At 57.3% G+C, this 17126-nt stretch overlaps 3 protein-coding genes across 3 annotated transcripts; 1 reads left to right on the forward strand and 2 right to left on the reverse strand.

The window, feature by feature from the left end:
- Positions 1 to 1192: 1192 nt before the first annotated feature.
- On the reverse strand, positions 1193 to 1908 carry SLS55_006036 (uncharacterized protein; the record flags this gene model as incomplete). Its single annotated transcript, XM_066777473.1, has 2 exons — positions 1193 to 1443; positions 1512 to 1908. The coding sequence occupies 2 exons, from the start codon at positions 1906 to 1908 to the stop codon at positions 1193 to 1195; spliced, it is 648 nt and encodes a 215-aa protein (XP_066631568.1).
- A 1806-nt stretch (positions 1909 to 3714) lies between these two features.
- SLS55_006037 (uncharacterized protein) lies at positions 3715 to 4788 on the forward strand (the record flags this gene model as incomplete). The annotated part of the gene is made up of 1 exon (XM_066777474.1): positions 3715 to 4788. The coding sequence occupies one exon, from the start codon at positions 3715 to 3717 to the stop codon at positions 4786 to 4788; it is 1074 nt and encodes a 357-aa protein (XP_066631569.1).
- A 3358-nt stretch (positions 4789 to 8146) lies between these two features.
- Positions 8147 to 9291, reverse strand: SLS55_006038 (uncharacterized protein; the record flags this gene model as incomplete). The annotated part of the gene is made up of 3 exons (XM_066777475.1): positions 8147 to 8900; positions 8996 to 9002; positions 9285 to 9291. The coding sequence occupies 3 exons, from the start codon at positions 9289 to 9291 to the stop codon at positions 8147 to 8149; spliced, it is 768 nt and encodes a 255-aa protein (XP_066631570.1).
- Between the last annotated feature and the right edge of the window lie 7835 nt (positions 9292 to 17126).

A 17126-nucleotide genomic window follows, 5' to 3' on the forward strand; every position in this document is an offset into this window, starting at 1 on the left:
AAATGGACGACAGCGAGCTGTCCGCTTTGAAGAGAGACAGAGAGAGACGGCGGTGGCTGGGACTGCCGACTTTGACAGAGGCCATCGTGCATGAGAACAGGACAAGTACGGAGCAAAGGACAACAAGACTCGGATTGATTTGGGCCGGGCAAGCCCCGAGACCTGAGAAGGGTATTGAGGATGGCCGAGGCGTGAGAAGAGGAAGAGCTCGGAAAACTTGAACAATGGCCGAGCAGATCAACAAGTCAGGAAATTTGGAACGGCATGCAGAAAATGATGGCAAGGAACGATCTGACCGTTTCTCCGGTGGAAGGCAATGGAATGTTGGGCATCTCATGCTGGAAAGCTTGCTTCCCGAAACCGAAATTGGAGAAATCACTGAGGCCGCAAGCACCGCCAGATTATCCAGAGATATGGCACATCATGAAAGGCCATTCCTACGGCGGGAGAAGAGAATAAACATGCCGGGACAGTCTCCGGGGCAGCATCGAGGCCTACGTCCAAACAGGGTGGTCGAAAAGTGCATTCTCTCAACTCACTCCCACGGCCGGGACGTGTTTCGATGCACAGCGGGTGGCCATCTCCGATCTCTCTGCAGTCCTCTTGCGATCCACCACGATGCCCAAACGACGTGCTGCGTGGCAGCTTCCCCGGTATCCGAAATCGGTCAAGGCCGGAGTCATCGAGACCGCGGTCCAAAAGCACACACCGAATTGTAGGACCCCTGTCAGAACGCGCCGCACCGCACAAGGCGGCCTGCACCGGTTCGGTCACGGCGGAATGCCTTAAAACGACATCGCCCGAAAAAGTCTCGGCGGGCGTGGCGCCGTGGATGCCGTATTCGATTGGTCAACGTCTCGCTGTGACTTCCTCGAGCTCGTGTTCATGGCGCAACCCGACAGGGATTATGACGGCATTGGTTTACTGCGGGCTGGACGTAACGTTGCCGCACGGACACAATGACGGGTCTCCGCGGTTCCCGGCATCGACATCCTTCTGGCAAAAGGTGGTTGATTGCTGATGATTCCATCATGCTGTTGCATGAGCACACATTGGAAGAGGATGGAAGCGGTCAATCGAAACCACACACCGGCGATTGGGTCAGCCGGAGCCGTCCGCAAACACGGGCCCTCTTCGAAACAATCTTCCCGCTCTACTAGCTGCGGTGTCCATCCCCGGCCTTTGTTCCGCCTCAGTTCTTCACCGGCTGCCTGATCATTGTGGTGTTCTTGTCGATGCCGCCAACGCCATATTCGCTGAGGTTAAACTCGGTGGTTTCTTGATCTTCGAAGCCGTGGCGCTTGTATAGCTCTCTTCCAGCTTCGGAGGCCTCGAGGAAGCAGATCAGACCGGCTTTATCGGCTTGCTCGGTGCCCCAACGGATCAGCATGGCGCCTGCACCACGACGGTGGTGCTTCGGGTGTGTGACAAGAAGGCCGAGGACTATCAGTTGGCGGCGGTTAGCATTCTCAACAGCAAGGGTTTCCTAGCCAGGGCGGTGGGTGACTCACAGTAGTGCGGAGCCTTGCCCATCTGCAGCCTCACGCGGCCGAGGTAGCTGAAGAAGTGCTGCTGGAAGCGACAGAAGCGCTCGCCCTCCTCCACGACGGGCTGAAAGGGCTGCTCCAGCTCCCTGAGATCCTCGTCGGACCGGCCATTTGGAAAGAGCTCCCAGACGGCACAAGCTATGATCTCATCGTTGTTGTCGGTGTCGACGACCTTCAGGTGGTGGAGATTTGGCTTCCCGAGGCTTTTGCGGACCTTCTCCTTGCGGCGCTCGACGTAGGCTGGGTGCGGCGGATCGTCGTGCATGGCACGGCCGATGCCAGAGGTGCCAAGAGCGGCGGTCGTGATGGTCACGAACTGCGGGACGTCGGCGTCTTCGAGGCGGCGGATCTCGAGCGGCATCGTGTCAGGAGCGCGGTCAGCTGGAAGGAGAAAGAGGAGGGCTCCAGGAGGCTGTGAGCTGGAGGGAGTGGGCGTGGAGTTGGTGGGCGGCGCGGTGAGATGTTCCTGGTGGGGCGGGCCACAGCGATGCGTCAGCCAAGCAAAGCCATCCGCCGCTCTCTGACGCAACACCTTGGCCGCCGCTCCATCGCTGCAGCTCGCCATTGATCCCTCTCCGCTTGAGGGGCATTTCTTTGAGCATCGGCGAAGCTCGTCAGCGAGCCGAAGGGCGATTCAGGGGCTGGGGCGGGCAGGGCGGCGCTGTGGAGGTCGTGGGTTGCGGGGAATCTGGCTCACCTCCGGCGCCCCGCCGATCCCTGGCAAACGACGCCGCCGCTCGCCGGTACGTCAGCAACAACAACACAGCGGCCAGCGCCCTTCGCTCGCAGCATGGAAGGCATCGTGGGCGGCTTCAGGGTCATGCTACAGCCACCTATGCTGCCGGACCTTGTCGCGCTCGAGAAAAGCTTCTCCTTTCCCAGCGCCGACTCTCTGCCCGCTGGCCAGCCCGCTCTCCCGCCGCCCTTTACTCAGCCCGGCGCAACAGTATGCCCTTCTGTCCCTCCGCTGTACTCCAAAGATCCGGTATGGTATGAGCTTGTCGAGCAGGTTCAGGGCCGATCGGGGTTGGGTTGGAGCTGTGTGGGGGTTCGTCATGGTCGACGGGAGTTGGCAGCGGGTGCAAGGAGACCGGCGCAGCGAACAGCCAACACGGGAACCCGCTTGAGACTGCCTGCCATTGGGACCTCCCGCAACTCCATGCCTCGCGTCGCCACATGGTTCTCAGGGGCCCGGTACCTACGGCCGCTTGAGCCACAGCACCGAGTGGTGGATGCGAACACCTGCCGCGGGAAGCCATCGCCTTGTCCGCCGCCCACAATGCTCAGCAGACGCATGCCTACGCTGGAGTTGCACTTTCTGAGCACCAACATGGCCATTCGAGTGACAATCGGCGCACGTCACCCACCAGGAGTAGTCCCTAGCCAATGAGGCTCTGCTGATTCCCATTTCCAACTTTCCGCTGCGTGGCTGAGCATCACGGCGTGCAGCAATGAGGGCACGAGGGATTCTGCCGCTCTTTTCTCTGGCACATGTACCGAAGTTGAGTAGAATTCGTCTGCCGCCGCTGTCTCTTCCTGCCGAATTCGCCGCGCCCCGACCCCACAACGCACCCCCCGGCACTCGTCACCAGGTCTGCTAGCTGCACCATTCACGCGCACAACAATAGCTATTCGAACAATGGGCACGAGGCATGCAGCTTCTTCGCCTTGTTAAGAAGGTCGGATCCTCAGCAACGCTCGCGCCCCTCTTCCTCTCTTCTCCTATACTCCCAACACACACACGCCAGGAAGCCCTGACTGCACGTCGACCTCTTCCCGTCTTCTCTTCTCTGCGCGAGCGTCGAGCTTCGGATCCAGTGAGTCTCACATCATCCTTCCCTGCTCGCATCCGCTCCCAACGGCTTGAGCTGACCACCTCCTCGGGCTTTCTCAGACAGACCATCGCAGCTCTTGCCCGCGCCTGAAATCCACCGCGCACAGCGGTCCGCCACACAACTCCATCGTGCTCTCACGTCACAGATCACCCTGACCAGCATTCGACCCTTCTAAGCTCCTTGCTTCAATCGCTGCCCACCAAGCCCACTCAGAACCCCCTTTGCTAGCTTGCTACAACCTCCCGTTACCCAGTAAGTCTTCATACCCACCTCCTTTCTTGTGCACCTTGGTGGTCTGTCCTTCTGCGGCGTCATCCTGACATGATCCAGATATGCCTTCTTTCACCCCTCGGCCCGTCGTCGATCAGACGAAGCTCGGCAACAAGGACATGGACCTCGAGTCCAATGACAGGGTCTGCCCCGACGCTCCGAAGCTGGCCAACGCTGTGCCCGCGCCTGTCACCTCGTCCCCTCTCATTCCAGACAGCCTTCTTGAAGTTCAAGACCCCGCTGCAGGCCTGACCTCTGTCGACCTCGCCCATCCTCATCCAGGCATCACGGGAGTGACGGCATCGACCTCCACCAAGGTTACGGTGCAGCTGCCCCTGCTCACACTCATCGACCCATCATCAACCATCGTCCTCCAGCGAGCCCTTCTCGCGGCACACCTCTGCACCCACCACGTTCTCCTCCTGCCCTGCGCCAACGGCGACATCCACCTCGCCGCCAACTACCCGTCCGCCGGCCACCTGGCGCTGGACACGGCGCTCGCCGGCCCGGCAACCCCCTTCACGACGACCCGGCTGCACCCCAACGATCTGCAGCACCTGCGCCGCTTCACGCTGCTAGTGCCCACCCACAAGGAGTGGAAGGGCGACGCCCTCATCAAGCGGGAGCAGCTGGTCGAGTTCCTGTTCTCGGACGACGTCCTGGGCCCCGACCACGACGCCGAGAACGACCCCAGGGCCGTCGAGCACCGCTGGTTCGAGAAGCAGGCACGCAAGCACGCCGCCAGGCGCGCCGAGTGGACCGGCGCCGTGAGGCGCTGCATCAGGACCCTCGCTGGCGGCTTGATGAAGTCGCTACATGCGGATGGAGAGGTGGGAGAGGAGGCCAGGAGGCGTGTGGAGGGCGACATCGTCTTCCAGCAGTGGTTCGATGGGTGGGGTCAGAAGTGCGGTGCTGACGGCACGATGGTGGCAGAGGTGGATAACACGATCGACGAGATGGAGCGCAGCCATGGCAGGGCTCTCTGGGACCGCTTGAAGGTGGCGGAGGGCACCGAGGAGGGTGCCTGGGCGGTGGTGGAGGAGGGGGAGGTGGGTGCCGAGGGCGAGGAGGAAGAGAACGTGTGGGAGGTGGGAGAGATGGAGGCCACGGCGGCGATGGCTGAGATGGAAGCTTGAGATAGCGGTGGTTGGGGCGGCATTGGGGGCGGAGGGCTCATTTCAAAAGGGGAGATCAGAAGACGGCGGTTGGGTGATATCATAGCGGTTTTCCAGCAGATGCGGATTAAGAGAGCTCTCAGGGCGAGCCATCAGACAGGTGCGGTCTTGCAAAAAGTCATTTTTTTCGGAGTTCATCCCCGTCTGTCCATTGCTGCCTGAGTTGTGAACTCAGGGTCCACTGCCGCGACCCAGCCTTGACGTCATGCAGGCTTGTCCGCGACGCAGTCGCAGCGCCGGCAGTGTTCAGCGTCGCTTCGACACACCAACCTCTCATTGCCGCCGACTCCTACACATCTCCGCATAGGTCTTTGCACCCTAATACCTCCGCTGCGCTTCCCCCGTCATGGATGTCGGTCACCGCCGCTGCAGCGCAGCTCATCGCTGTCGGCACCAACCTTTTCATTGCCGCAAACCACCTCCGCTCAAATGTCAAACACGCTCCACAAAAGACCAAACGGGCAGCACTGTCGGTCCAGGAACGCGTCAACGCCGTGAAAAGGCTGCAGATGACGCTACGACCTTCCTCTTCAACGTCGCTCGCGAATTTCCTCTAAGACGCCAGCACGCTGGAAGCCAAAGCCATACTGGACACCTGCAATGATGAGGCTTCATCACTTTTGGCTCTTTTGGATCGTGTCATGGGCAAACAAAATGATGGATACTTGGTACGGAAGATGCGTGCACTTACATACCTCAGGAAGAAACATGAGCTGTCGGATCGTTTTCAGCGGCTGGAGGACCTGAAGGCGACCCTCGAACTCTGGTTATCCATAAAGCTGCTCATGGGTCTCGTGGCTACTACGGAATCTCCACGGCGGCAACCCTGCGTTCTCTCCTCTGCTCCCAACTGACGAAAGCAATAGTCTGTGCCTGTATTCGACCGGGCCTGCTTCGCCGCAAGGAAATTCGAGACTACTGTCGACACAATGGCGGGCGCCAAACGACCGACGTTGGGATGCGCAGCAAGTCCGCGATGCCTCGCAATTTCGCCAGAGGCGTGCCACGCTACCATTCGCGAGCACCTGTGCCACCAGCGGTGTCCAGCTGTCTCCGAGCTTGCGGATAACAAAAGTCGTGAGCCGCAAAAGACTACCTATATTCCATCGTACAGAAGAAACAAAGCAGAGTGTAAATACTCGCAAGACTTCCTCGTCAATACTAAAGGGTCTCGCAGAAGCTCGCTCATCTTCCCGGAGCTGTGATATCTTACCGAAGCGACCTTCCCGTGGCAGCGGTGCTCCTCTCATTCAAGCGATAACCACATCGAAACATGCATTTGTCCTCTCCGCTTGCTTCAAGGATACATGAAAATAAGGTCGGGGATGAGGACTTCGCTGCTTGCCCTTCTTCCACAAATTCCTGGTCTTGCGCTTGGTATGACTGCCTTCATGGTCACCGCCCTCATTGCTAACGGAAGTAAGATATCCTCACCAAGGCTTTCGCTTCCCGTCGTCTTAGTAGCACCCATGAATTGAAACGCGTTGTTCGAGCAGGACACGGTGTGAACGAAATTCGCTCCCGGAGTTATGGTGTATGATCGGCTGAATTGAAGGCATACGCATTTTCTGGACCACACAGCGGACCCCGGCACAACGATATCGACAAACCAGAGGGCCCAACCACGCAGGCAAAATGGTTCGCAAACTGATTCCACCTTTGGAGGATTTATCCCGTCATTTCTGCTCCGCAGGGCTTTTCGAGCACGAAACAGCATCACATTCCCCATTGTTGGCATTGGAAATGGTTAGACTTCTATGCCATCGTGTTCGTGCTGGGCGCTTCTGCGGCGTTACAGATGTTTCCAGGTCTTTTCCACCTCTTATACCCTCGTGAGCCAACAACATGGAGCGTCCGCAGTATAATAATGAGATTTCGCCTGCTAAGCAGGGCCGTCCAGCCAGATCTGCAGCGACGTCATCCCATATCCCACGTAGCACACGGCTTTACGCCCTTCCTGCCACCGCCCGCCAATTCACAGGCAGTCCACCGCCAGCCAGCATCCAACCCCGTAACCCGTGCCTCCAGCCTCATCCAGCGCATCGCACCCACCACCCTCGTCGAGCCGCCCCACCCAGCCCGTCGCCCGCCGCCCGCCGCCCGCCACCTCTCTATCCGGAAATCTAACCCCGCTGCCGTCGCTCATCGCGCATCATTGATCTCGCGTCATTCTCTACCAACCACTTCCGACATTCACCCCCAGTCCTACATACATACATACCTACATCCCAGCCACCACCGCCCGCCCTAGGTACCTACCTGCCCCACCCACTTAGCGCGAACGCAGTGTGGGGCTTGCTCGATCACACCAACGATCCGACCCGGCCGCAACCGTCGCGTCCGCGTCGCGCTATGTCGCTCTCAACCGGGCCGATCGGACGAGCACGACGACGACAAACGCGTCGGGTGGGTCGGTTGATTGGCTGGATTGGTTCGGTCCTGGGGATGTCTAAAAGTTACTACTTACGTACTTGGCTCCCACAGCAACGCTTAGTGCGGTCCCCCCTCCCTCCCCCCACAATAATAATGACCGGCATCTGTGTGTCCCAGCCAGCCAGCCCCGCCAGCCACGAATGATGATGATGATGCAGGTGCAGGTGCGACGTAGCACGGATGATGTCGACGTGCCGCAGCTTGAAACGGCTGTTGTGCGGAGGGAGAGGGAGAGGTATGCATGGTTCGGGTGCGATGCGGTGGATCCCCAGCCGGTTGGGAACAGGGGCTGTGTGTTTCTGCGAGCGGCGGCGGTGGTGGCGCTTGTTTGCCTCTGAGACGGATGCGGTGGTCACACGGATTTATATGGTGTTTGATTGAGGGAATTGATTGATTGGTTGATTGATTGATTCATTTCTCTGATGAGGAGGAGCACTGATACGACTCTTCTTTTTCTCCTTCGCGGCTGTGCAGCGTATGTATGGGACAACACGCCTATTAGTATGTCTGAACTACTACGTATCTCTTCTGCTGTAGTAAAGCGGTGGAAGATGACCCTTAAGGAAACTCGGTGATGCGTGGGAAAGAAAAAAAAGAGAGATATCGTGCCTGAACCGTAGTCTTCCGATGCCTATGTTCCCCGTAGTAGAATCCTTTTCTTTCCTTTCCAAATCCATGGCTGTTATTACGCACATCAACAACGCGTAGTAGAATGATGGTTACCACTGCCAGTGCCCCCTCCCAGCAATCCGCCGCGGGGCCGGGCCAAAAGAAACCCATACAGCGCACCGCCCATCCGCCCTCGCACCGGAGGGCGGGAAAGCGGCGAAGAAGAAGAAAAAAAAAAGTAACCAACACCAGAGAAGGGAAAAAGAAAACCAGTCCCTCACCGCTTACTCAACTTCCGCCTCAACTTCTCCTTCGCCGGCAGGGGCACGGGCGCGGCGGGCGCCTGCTCGACGACATCCTCCTCCTCATCCGCCATCTCGTCAATCGTCACGTCCCTGCTCCTGCTCTTCGCATTGTCCTTGCCGCTGCTGCCGCCGGGGTTGTACCTGTTGTTGTTGTTGTTGTTGTTGTTGCTGCTGTACCCGCCGACGGGCGTCAGGCTCGGCGTGGGCACGTTGTTGACGGGCGACGGCGGCACGCTGGGGCCAGGCGAGCCGCCGCCGCCGCCGCCGCCGTGGTTGTGGTACTCGTAGCCGCGCGTGGCGGCCTGGTGCTGGTGCGGGCCCCACACGACGGGTTGCGGCTGCGGTTGCTGCTGGCCGCCCACGTTGCTCATGCTGCCGTTGGGGAAGCGCGTGAGGGTGTTGGTGCGGCTGCGGGGACGGCCGGCGACGGCCTCGGCGCTGCCTGCCGCGCCGGCGCCGGCCGTGGTGCTCGACAGGTCGAGCGTCGAGGCGAGGGTGCCCGAGTCGTTTGCGTTTTTGAGGTGGGCCATGGGCGGCGGCGGCGGGATGGCGCCCGTCATGCTTGGGCCGCCGGGGCCGGCTTCGCCGCCGTGGGCGAGGTTGGAGCGCTGGGCGTCGCGGCGGGCGCGGTGGCGGCGCTTGAGCCAGACGCCGAGGATGGAGAAGGCGATCATGGCGAGGAAGATGACGGCGAGCATGATGACCCACTTCCAGTGGGCCGAGATCCTGTGGGGGTGGGGTCGGGCGGTCAGTGCTTGTTTGTGGGGGTCGGGTGGGTGGTGTGGAGAAGGGGATCGGCGCGTCTTGACGTGCGGGCGAACTTACCAGCTGCCTTCGTAGTTGTTGGAGGGATCGCCATCGCCGTCGTAGTCGTTGATGACGGCGTTGTTGTTGGTTGTCGACGTGCTGTCGGCGGCGGACGAGGTTGCGGCGGTTGCGCTGGTGGTGCTGGACGTGGCCGACGAGGTCACGGCCTGGCCGCCGCTCGCGCAGAAGGCGGCGTACCATTGCTGGATGGCGGTTTGGTCGGCGGCATTGGGGCAGACGGAGGCGCAATCGGCTCCGGAGCCGGCGCGGAGGTTCGTGAGGAGGGCCGACTGGCAGAAGCACGAGACATATGTTTGTTGGGTTGTGACGGCGGCTGCGGGCGGGACGCAGCCGGTCTGGGCGTTGACGAAGTTGGAGCAGGTGCTTGCGCAGGCTGGCAGTTGGGAAAAGTCGATGAGGGTTTGGGCGTGGGCCAGCGACGGCAAGAGAGCGATGAAGGAGACGACGAGGACGCGCAGCAGCGCTGACGAACGATGGACTGGGTGAAACATTGTGTGGAGTTTTGGCGGGTAGCGGGCGACGACGCGGCGCGGTGATTGGCAGACGGGCAGACGGGGTGTGCGGGAGATGTGCGATGGAGTCGGGGCGCCTATTTCATGGCGGTTGTCGGGCGGTCCAGCGCATCGGTCGGCGGCGATGACGACCTGCAACGAGCGATGCTGGTGGGCGGAGGAGGAGGAGGAGGCAGGAGCGAGCGGAGAAACGAGGGAGGAGGCATTGGTGGTGTGCACGGCGGGCAAGGGAAGGGAGCAGCTGTACGGACGCAGCTAGCCAAAAGCAAAGCCTGGGCGGGGCTTGTTTGGGGAAATTGGCGCCCGCGTCTTGTGCGCCCGCAACAAGCTCGCCTCGCATTCCCAAGCTTCGCAGAGGAATGCCCGCGTCCTTGGCCGCTCTGCTGCCCGCCCGCCGTTTCACCACCGCCTCCGCCGTTTACAATCCGCTCCTTTTGCGTGAAGCGCAGATGAGCGCCTCCGCTATCTCGCCCGCTGCGCCTCGGCTGGCGCTGCCCTGGCCCGTTCTGAGTCCTGACTAGCCCCCAACCAGGAAGCCGTTTCCGGAACCATCTCCACCTCCCGTCCGCCCAACTAAAACTCACCACACCGTTGAAGCCGCCGTTGAAGCCGGCCGCTCAGCCTCCCGTTATCGCGGCGGGAAGACATCCACCATCACCCGCCCGTCTCCCTCCACACCTCACCGCAGACCTTGAAGGCGCGCATGCGTTGTTGCGGAACAACGCCCTCAATTCGCCAAGCTCGCCATCCAATTCAGAAACGCAGCCACCCGTATTCGCGCCCCTTTTACCTTACTCAAGGCTCACCTATTAATGCACGAAGGCTCGTTTGACTTTCGCATTCAAATCTCACCCTCTTGGGATTCACTTGTTGTCTACTTGGCGACAACCTCTCTTCTAATGATACTCTTACCACATCTCCCTGCTCTCACTGTTATCGTCGCATACAATTTCCTCGCAGATGAGGCTCGCACGATGAGATTTGTAACCCACAGACTGCGTTACAGACGGACAGTGCCGGCGTCCAAAGCGTCAGCCCGTTGCCCATTGAAAACCTCAATTCGCCGTTACCCACTAACATTTTCAACGACTTGCTGACTAGTATAGAGAAATATCGTGACCGAAGATCATGACCTTACCATGCGTTCCAATTGGCAGAGATGCAGGACCTCCACCTCGGGCTGCTGACTGCGCCCTCCTACCTCTCCGATTCAGCCTGACCAATGCCTCGTACAAATCCAGTCTGCAAGACCTGGTTGGCCAAAACTCTTAAGATCCCTGTTCGAAATGCGTCTTGCTGAGGCAACAGCCTGCTGTGAGGCTGAGCAAGCGTCGAGTATTTATTCAAGTTCCTGCCGCAGCGCAAGGCTGGAAACAGTAAAACTGCTCTCCCTTCCCTTTGCCTTCAATCGATGAAATTCATGTGCATGCAAGTTCTATCCTGAACCTTCGGGCCTCAAATCCCTCTACAACGTGGCCATGCCAACGACCGTCTCCTCCCCGTTTCAGGCTTATGCCGAAGACAGAAGCGATGAACATGACGAGGATTCTGCATCTGAAGCGGACATCTTCTCAACGGCTACCACATCTACTAACTATTCAGAGACATGCGGTGAATTAGAAGCCTACGTCCAAGTCGAGGCCTTGAAGGTACGAATACGGAGGATGCGCGCCGTAGTTGAAGCTACCGCGGCGGAAAAAAAACTACTGTCAGGCCGCTCTCATCGTCTAGGAGACGGACGTGAGCACCGTCGTCCCTATTCTACTTCGTCCGCTGTATACTCCAACCCATCAAAGAGATTTGGAGTTGCCCCAGTGTCAGACTTTCGCCTATTCCAACTAGAGCTTCGCCTTTCGACGGCACTGTTGCTGGCGCAGCCCCCACTGCCGCACTCGCTTACGGTTATGCCCGGGAAAGAGCCAGGATCAATACCACGCATCGTTCCCCCGATTTTCTTGACCATGGCGGAAATACACGACCATTCGAGAAACCCAATTGATCTGCTGTTGAAAGCGGTGGACGCGAAGCTCGACTCCCCTCCATCGGCCGCCCCCCCGGTCCCCAAGCTATTGCATCGAAATGCTTTCGCCAAAGATGTTCAAGCAACGCTGGATGAATGTCCCTATCTAGCAAGGATCCCTCGGCTTGATTATGGTGACTATTTGGACCTCTGGGTCGAACGGTTTACCGTCTGGGACTGGTCGACTGGTATTTCCGCGACGTTCGAGACTGCACTCCTTTCATTTTTTGCGATCGATCTCGTCCAACTTGAACTCTTCGGTGAATTCAACCACACCGTCAAGGATTCCATACTCAGTCTCTTATCAATGTGGGGATATACCCTCCATGACATGCTCGCGGCCATTGCAGCAAACCCCTATCGGCGTGGCGGGATTGCCTTCTGTGCTAATTGTGTATTCGGAGGCGAGAGCCAACAAGATTTCCTCGACAGGCGTGCTGAGTCTTCTTGGCCATTCCAGGTGTCCTTCTCATGCCATTCACCCTTCCAGGACCTTTCAGAAAAAGGCGTCAACAATGTAACGACTTTGAGCCTGTTGAAATGCCAATCATGCATTCTTCATCTCAGGTCGTTGCCCATTTTCTCAGCTTCTGATACCTCAGAATTGTTCGTCGGTGGGCAGCCGTCGCCAAAAGCTCGTACTCACTTCCACTGGCCAGGGAACTGGATCAGCTACCGGCCATTTCAAATAGCCTGCAAAGAGGCGAGAATGTCCAGAACTCAGCAGCGCGCTGTTCAAGAACGACCAGAGAAGGGCGAGTGGAGCCTTATTCATGCAGATCTCGATCTGGATACCGAGCTTCATCAAACCTCGAGCTTTGATCTTGATTGGGAAGTCCTCGAATTTATTGATGATCAACTCGACGATCCTGAAAAACTATTCTCGCTGTTTGTTGTTGTCGGAGGAGAGGACAGAGCATGGGCATCAACTTGTCTTGAGTATATGCACAAAACATGGCCAGAGAGCGGTATGCTTTTCTTGGAAGCCTTTGTTGCTCTGCTCAACGACCTTCGATCACCAGAGAAGCCAGCGAGTAAGTGTTCTACCCATCGCTTCCAGGTCTGGTTCGCATCTGACCTTTCTTCAGAATACCACTTGAGGCTATCTCCGGGTTTCAACTTTAGAGTGTATGCGAACGATTCGGCAAAAAAGCTCCGCTTTTATGGATACGGTACAGGGTACGCTATTGTCACCCTAATTCGTCAACTTTCCTGGATCGTATCGATATGCCGAGTCCCTAAAGAGGATTGCCTTCTCCTTTCGAGAGCCGCGGTCCAACCACACGGCCCAGGACGCAAATTCCGCATCAAGGCCGAGCCTCTGCAAGCAGCAACAGGGAAAAGTGGAAGCTGCTGGCATGACATGTTTGCCGGTTACGTTCTGGCGCACGGGTTTCCGATTCCAGAGAGAGATTTCGGATTTGGCGTTGAAATGCCATTCGATATCATGACGATCTTGGGTCTCGTTTGCTATCCCATCAACTACGGCTCCGGGCTTGTACTGAAGGGTGACAGCACAGCATTGATACCGTCGAAGATAGCAGGCGATCCGAACTCCATCCAGTGGCATTTCGTACACGCTCCAAGTATGGATTCGGCTCTTTCCTGGGATACCATCAACCGTCGTTGCAGTCCCGAAGACGTGTTCTGCGCAACAGATTGGAAGACCCTTGCCAGCAAAAGAGCCTTCGTGGGATACTTTCCAAAGGCTGAGCTCCATCTGGGGACCGAAGGTTCTGGCTTCGAGCACATCAGGGCATCCGGGGCTCCGATTGATGACAAGATGCGCTTCAACTTTGCCAATGAAATCACGGCATCTTTCACCACTTCCGGTCTCGGAATCTTAGGAGGGGGATTCGCGAGGAACTTTGTCTTCCACCGTCTTTCGGATACAAGGATCAGAGGAGCTCACGGACTGTTTCGGGACAAACTTCGCAACGCAAAGAACCATCCTTTACTAATTTTTGATACATCAACAAAAAGGGGATGGCTTGTTCCCGAGTTGTGCGGTGTTTTGCATCTATCCTTGTCGTGGGCATCTAAGGAGGAGGATCCAGGAGTCCTTGCTGCGTTCGATAAGGCTCAGGTATCGATCGATGGAGGCTCAGCAGTCTATGACGCCATCCAAAAATCAAGTACGAATGTGCTACCGGGAGTCCAGGACGAAGCGGATTTCGATAAGGAGATGAAGGTTCGAGATATCGTGAAAGGGGTCCTGGAACGGCTTGGTCAGATCAAAGAACAACAGCAACAGGTGGCGCACTGTGCAGGCACAATGACCGATGGTCTAAGCGGGTATGAGTACGTCGACATCGCTTACTTCAAGGAGCATCTTGCGGCCAAAAGAGTGGAGTTGGACGGTTCCAGCATGGGCGGCTGGCTCAAAGTCGTCCAAAAATGGCGCGATATCGCTGTCCTGTTGTGCGCAGACCTTGGAGAACCAATACGTCCGGCTTCCGCTGAAGCATTCTGCCACACCTGGGCGACTGTTCCTGAGGACAGCTATTTCCTGACTGCCGCTGCTACTTGCATCAAGTACATCTCACAACGTTCTGGAGGACAAGGCAACTTGCAAATCTTCCACGAACTGCGTTGCGTCAGCCCTTGGAACAGCCGTCAGCTACGTCCTTGTCCTAAGGAGAAATGGCCCTGCTGTAGCCCTCTCTTCGAGATTAAGAGTAGTGGTCATCTGAACTCATTCGACCTGGACGATGGTGCAGCAATCATCTTTGGAAGAGCAACGAAGCAACTCTGTCGTCGAATTTCCGCAAAGCCGTTTATCAACTATATGGCGGCTCATGGAGTAGACCGGAGCTACAGAATCCTGAGCGATTCTTCCCCCGCCAGTGAGGCTGGCTCTCATGCGGGGAGTACAGTTTCCTCCGTATCTACCACTGCTACGACTCTGAGCCACTCCGCCTTTGGGGGTGAGCTTGATGCTCTACCCTTGGGGCCTGCCATCACAGGCTTCCCCTTCCGATCGAAATTGCCGGCCTGCCATCGACTTCTTCGTTCTGATGAAGTATTGGATTATGAGCCACAAGACGTTATGGTTGAAGTACCCAAACTTCACACCTTGGAAACTCACTGTTCACGGAATATCAATAACCATGAGTTGGACGTTCTTGATGGTAGTTCGAAGGCAAGATCCCCCGAAGCTGAACAAGCACGATATCCGCTGGAGCCGATGAAACTCCCTTCCGCCGTTTCTGTTACTGATGTTACCGGGAGAAAGGTTTATGACTGGGACAACATGACTTTAGAGGATGGCTTCGCATATTTGGAGGTGGCGACTGCACCCTTGAACAGGCACAAATTGCGCCGTCAAGCAGCTCTGGATGGTCTCAGGGAGCGGTAAATTGAATCCATGGCTTTCATTTGTTTGGAATCGGCGTTCCTTTAGGTTTTACAACGAGAATGATTATCATGTGGCATCTGAAATCTTCAAGATCCCTTTCCAGGTCCGAGATCGTGTGTGTGTTTATCAGTGTTTTTTGCAGGATGTCCGCAGCGAGTGTAGTCCAGCCGAGAGTTACAGAGGGCAGAACCTAAGCAATTTCAATCCCAAGGATCTTGCCCTTCTGCGCATGAGATAGGCATAGGCAAGAACATACGGAGAAGCGCAAGACTCAGCTGGTTGCAAGACTCCTGTGCAATGGCAGTGTATGTATCCGCAACTATCTTCACCGATGCCACATCAACCCGTTCCGTCTTGGCATGAAGGCCTTCTCCCTTCGGTCCATAGATGACTACCGAAGATGTTGCCGAAGCGGGCGACGGCCCGTCGACGGTTGCGGGCTGTGGCGGCGAAGAGGGTGTACGGGTCTGACTTGGTCGCTTCTTTGATCGTGTCGAGGTCGCAGTCGAGAGGCAGACCCAGCTTTTCGGTGATGGCGCGAAAGGCTCCCCAAGAGGCTCCGAAGATTTTGAAGGACGGGACGCCCACGCAGTTGCTCTCTTCTTTGTAGTATACGGCGACCACGCTGAACTCTTTGGCCAAGTCATCGAGTGGCATAAGTCTGGTGGGGTCATGGCCGGGGAGCTTGCGAGGGAAGTCAGTGACTAGATCCGCCGACTCACTTTGGTGAAGTGGTCCAGAATTGAACAGCGGGATTGGAATAGATGGGAAGGCGGTAGGAGGACATTTTGGTGATGTGAAGAAGAATACAGACTGCAGTAACGGCAATATTGTAACTCGCCGGCAGTCGACTTGCGAGATTGGAAGGTCTTACCGGCTGACAGTTTGCTCCGTGCGATGCGCCCTGCGACAAGCCAGTACTTCGTGGCGCTACATATGCCAGCCACTGAGCTAGTGATAATGAGTGCGGGGATTACGCGGCATTGTGTGTCCATTATTCCCTGCCTTGAACTGTCAGATCGGTGAAACAACATCGTGGCTGAATGCGGTAACTTCGCGGTGTTGCAGCGTGCGGAGTCGGTCGACTAGAAATACTTGACAGCAACGGAATCGTCTACTGTAGTTTCCAGCGCAAGATGCGTACCCAATATTCGGTCGTCCGTTGTGTGTAGACAATGCGTTCGTATGATTGGAGGGTCGTGCCGGCAGCAAACATGTGAAAGCTTGACATGCGCGGGTGGTTTTTTGGTGGACACGCTTGTGCTAGCAACCTGTATGTGAGCGCCGAAAGGAAACGGTTCGTGTGGCGAACGACATTACCGCACAGGAAGCGCTGGCGAGAGTTCGTGGTTGACATTGTCTGGCTGCTTGAGAAGACGTCAACGCCGGAGTTGTTTTGGCGGTACAGCTGTGGCTGACAGTATTGTATGCGATCCCTCTTGCAGTGAGCGCATTCCGACAATCAGGCGCCGCGAGAACGGGTGGTGTGGCCTGTCGCTGTCGAGGTGTTGGCGAGGTGTCGTTGCGATCCCGCTCGAGACGCGCTATGGCGTACCTGCATGGTGAGGCGGCGTTGTATCGGCTGTAGAACACGTCAATCTGTCGAGTATGCCAGCCCTGCGGCTTTATGGCTTGCTGGTTGTCGCGAGAGTTGTTGCAGAGGCTCAACCGTCGCGGTGTTGCAGCGCGGTAGTCAACACCAAGGCTGAGGGTGCGGTAACCCGCAAGGCGCGCGCGCAAACAAGCGGCATCACCCTCTCTGCGGAGCTCACAACTCTCGCAGCGGACGAGAAGTGAAAACTCTGTCGATATTTTCGATCACAACCGCGTGCACCACCTAGCTTTGTCTAGAGAAACCGCCATGACGCGACCTCCGTCGCATGCGCAAAACACGACCAACGCGACCGCGAGCGCAACATCCGACCGCCTCACCTGGTCAGGCAAGAATCCACAACACCGCACGGCTGACAGTGACAGCCATCACCGCGGGCGCCGCGTCAAAGTGACAGAGCCAACGCCCTCAGATCTTCCCATCACCACCACCGGCGCAAGCCCAAGCCACAGGTTAAGACAAAAAGATTGAGACAAGAAGCAGCCTTCCTCAATGTCCAGCTCTCAGGCCAGCTCATCAACGAAAGCGTCAACGATCTGCACGCAGATCGAGAGAAGAAATCAAAAATTGACCCCTGGAGTCACCGCCGAAGCGGCTACATACGAGCACCTCGCCACGGTGT

The sequence above is a fragment of the Diplodia seriata genome (genome assembly GCF_021436955.1).
Source record: "Diplodia seriata strain FDS-637 chromosome Unknown scaffold_6, whole genome shotgun sequence".
NCBI classification, from domain to species: Eukaryota; Fungi; Ascomycota; class Dothideomycetes; order Botryosphaeriales; family Botryosphaeriaceae; genus Diplodia; species Diplodia seriata.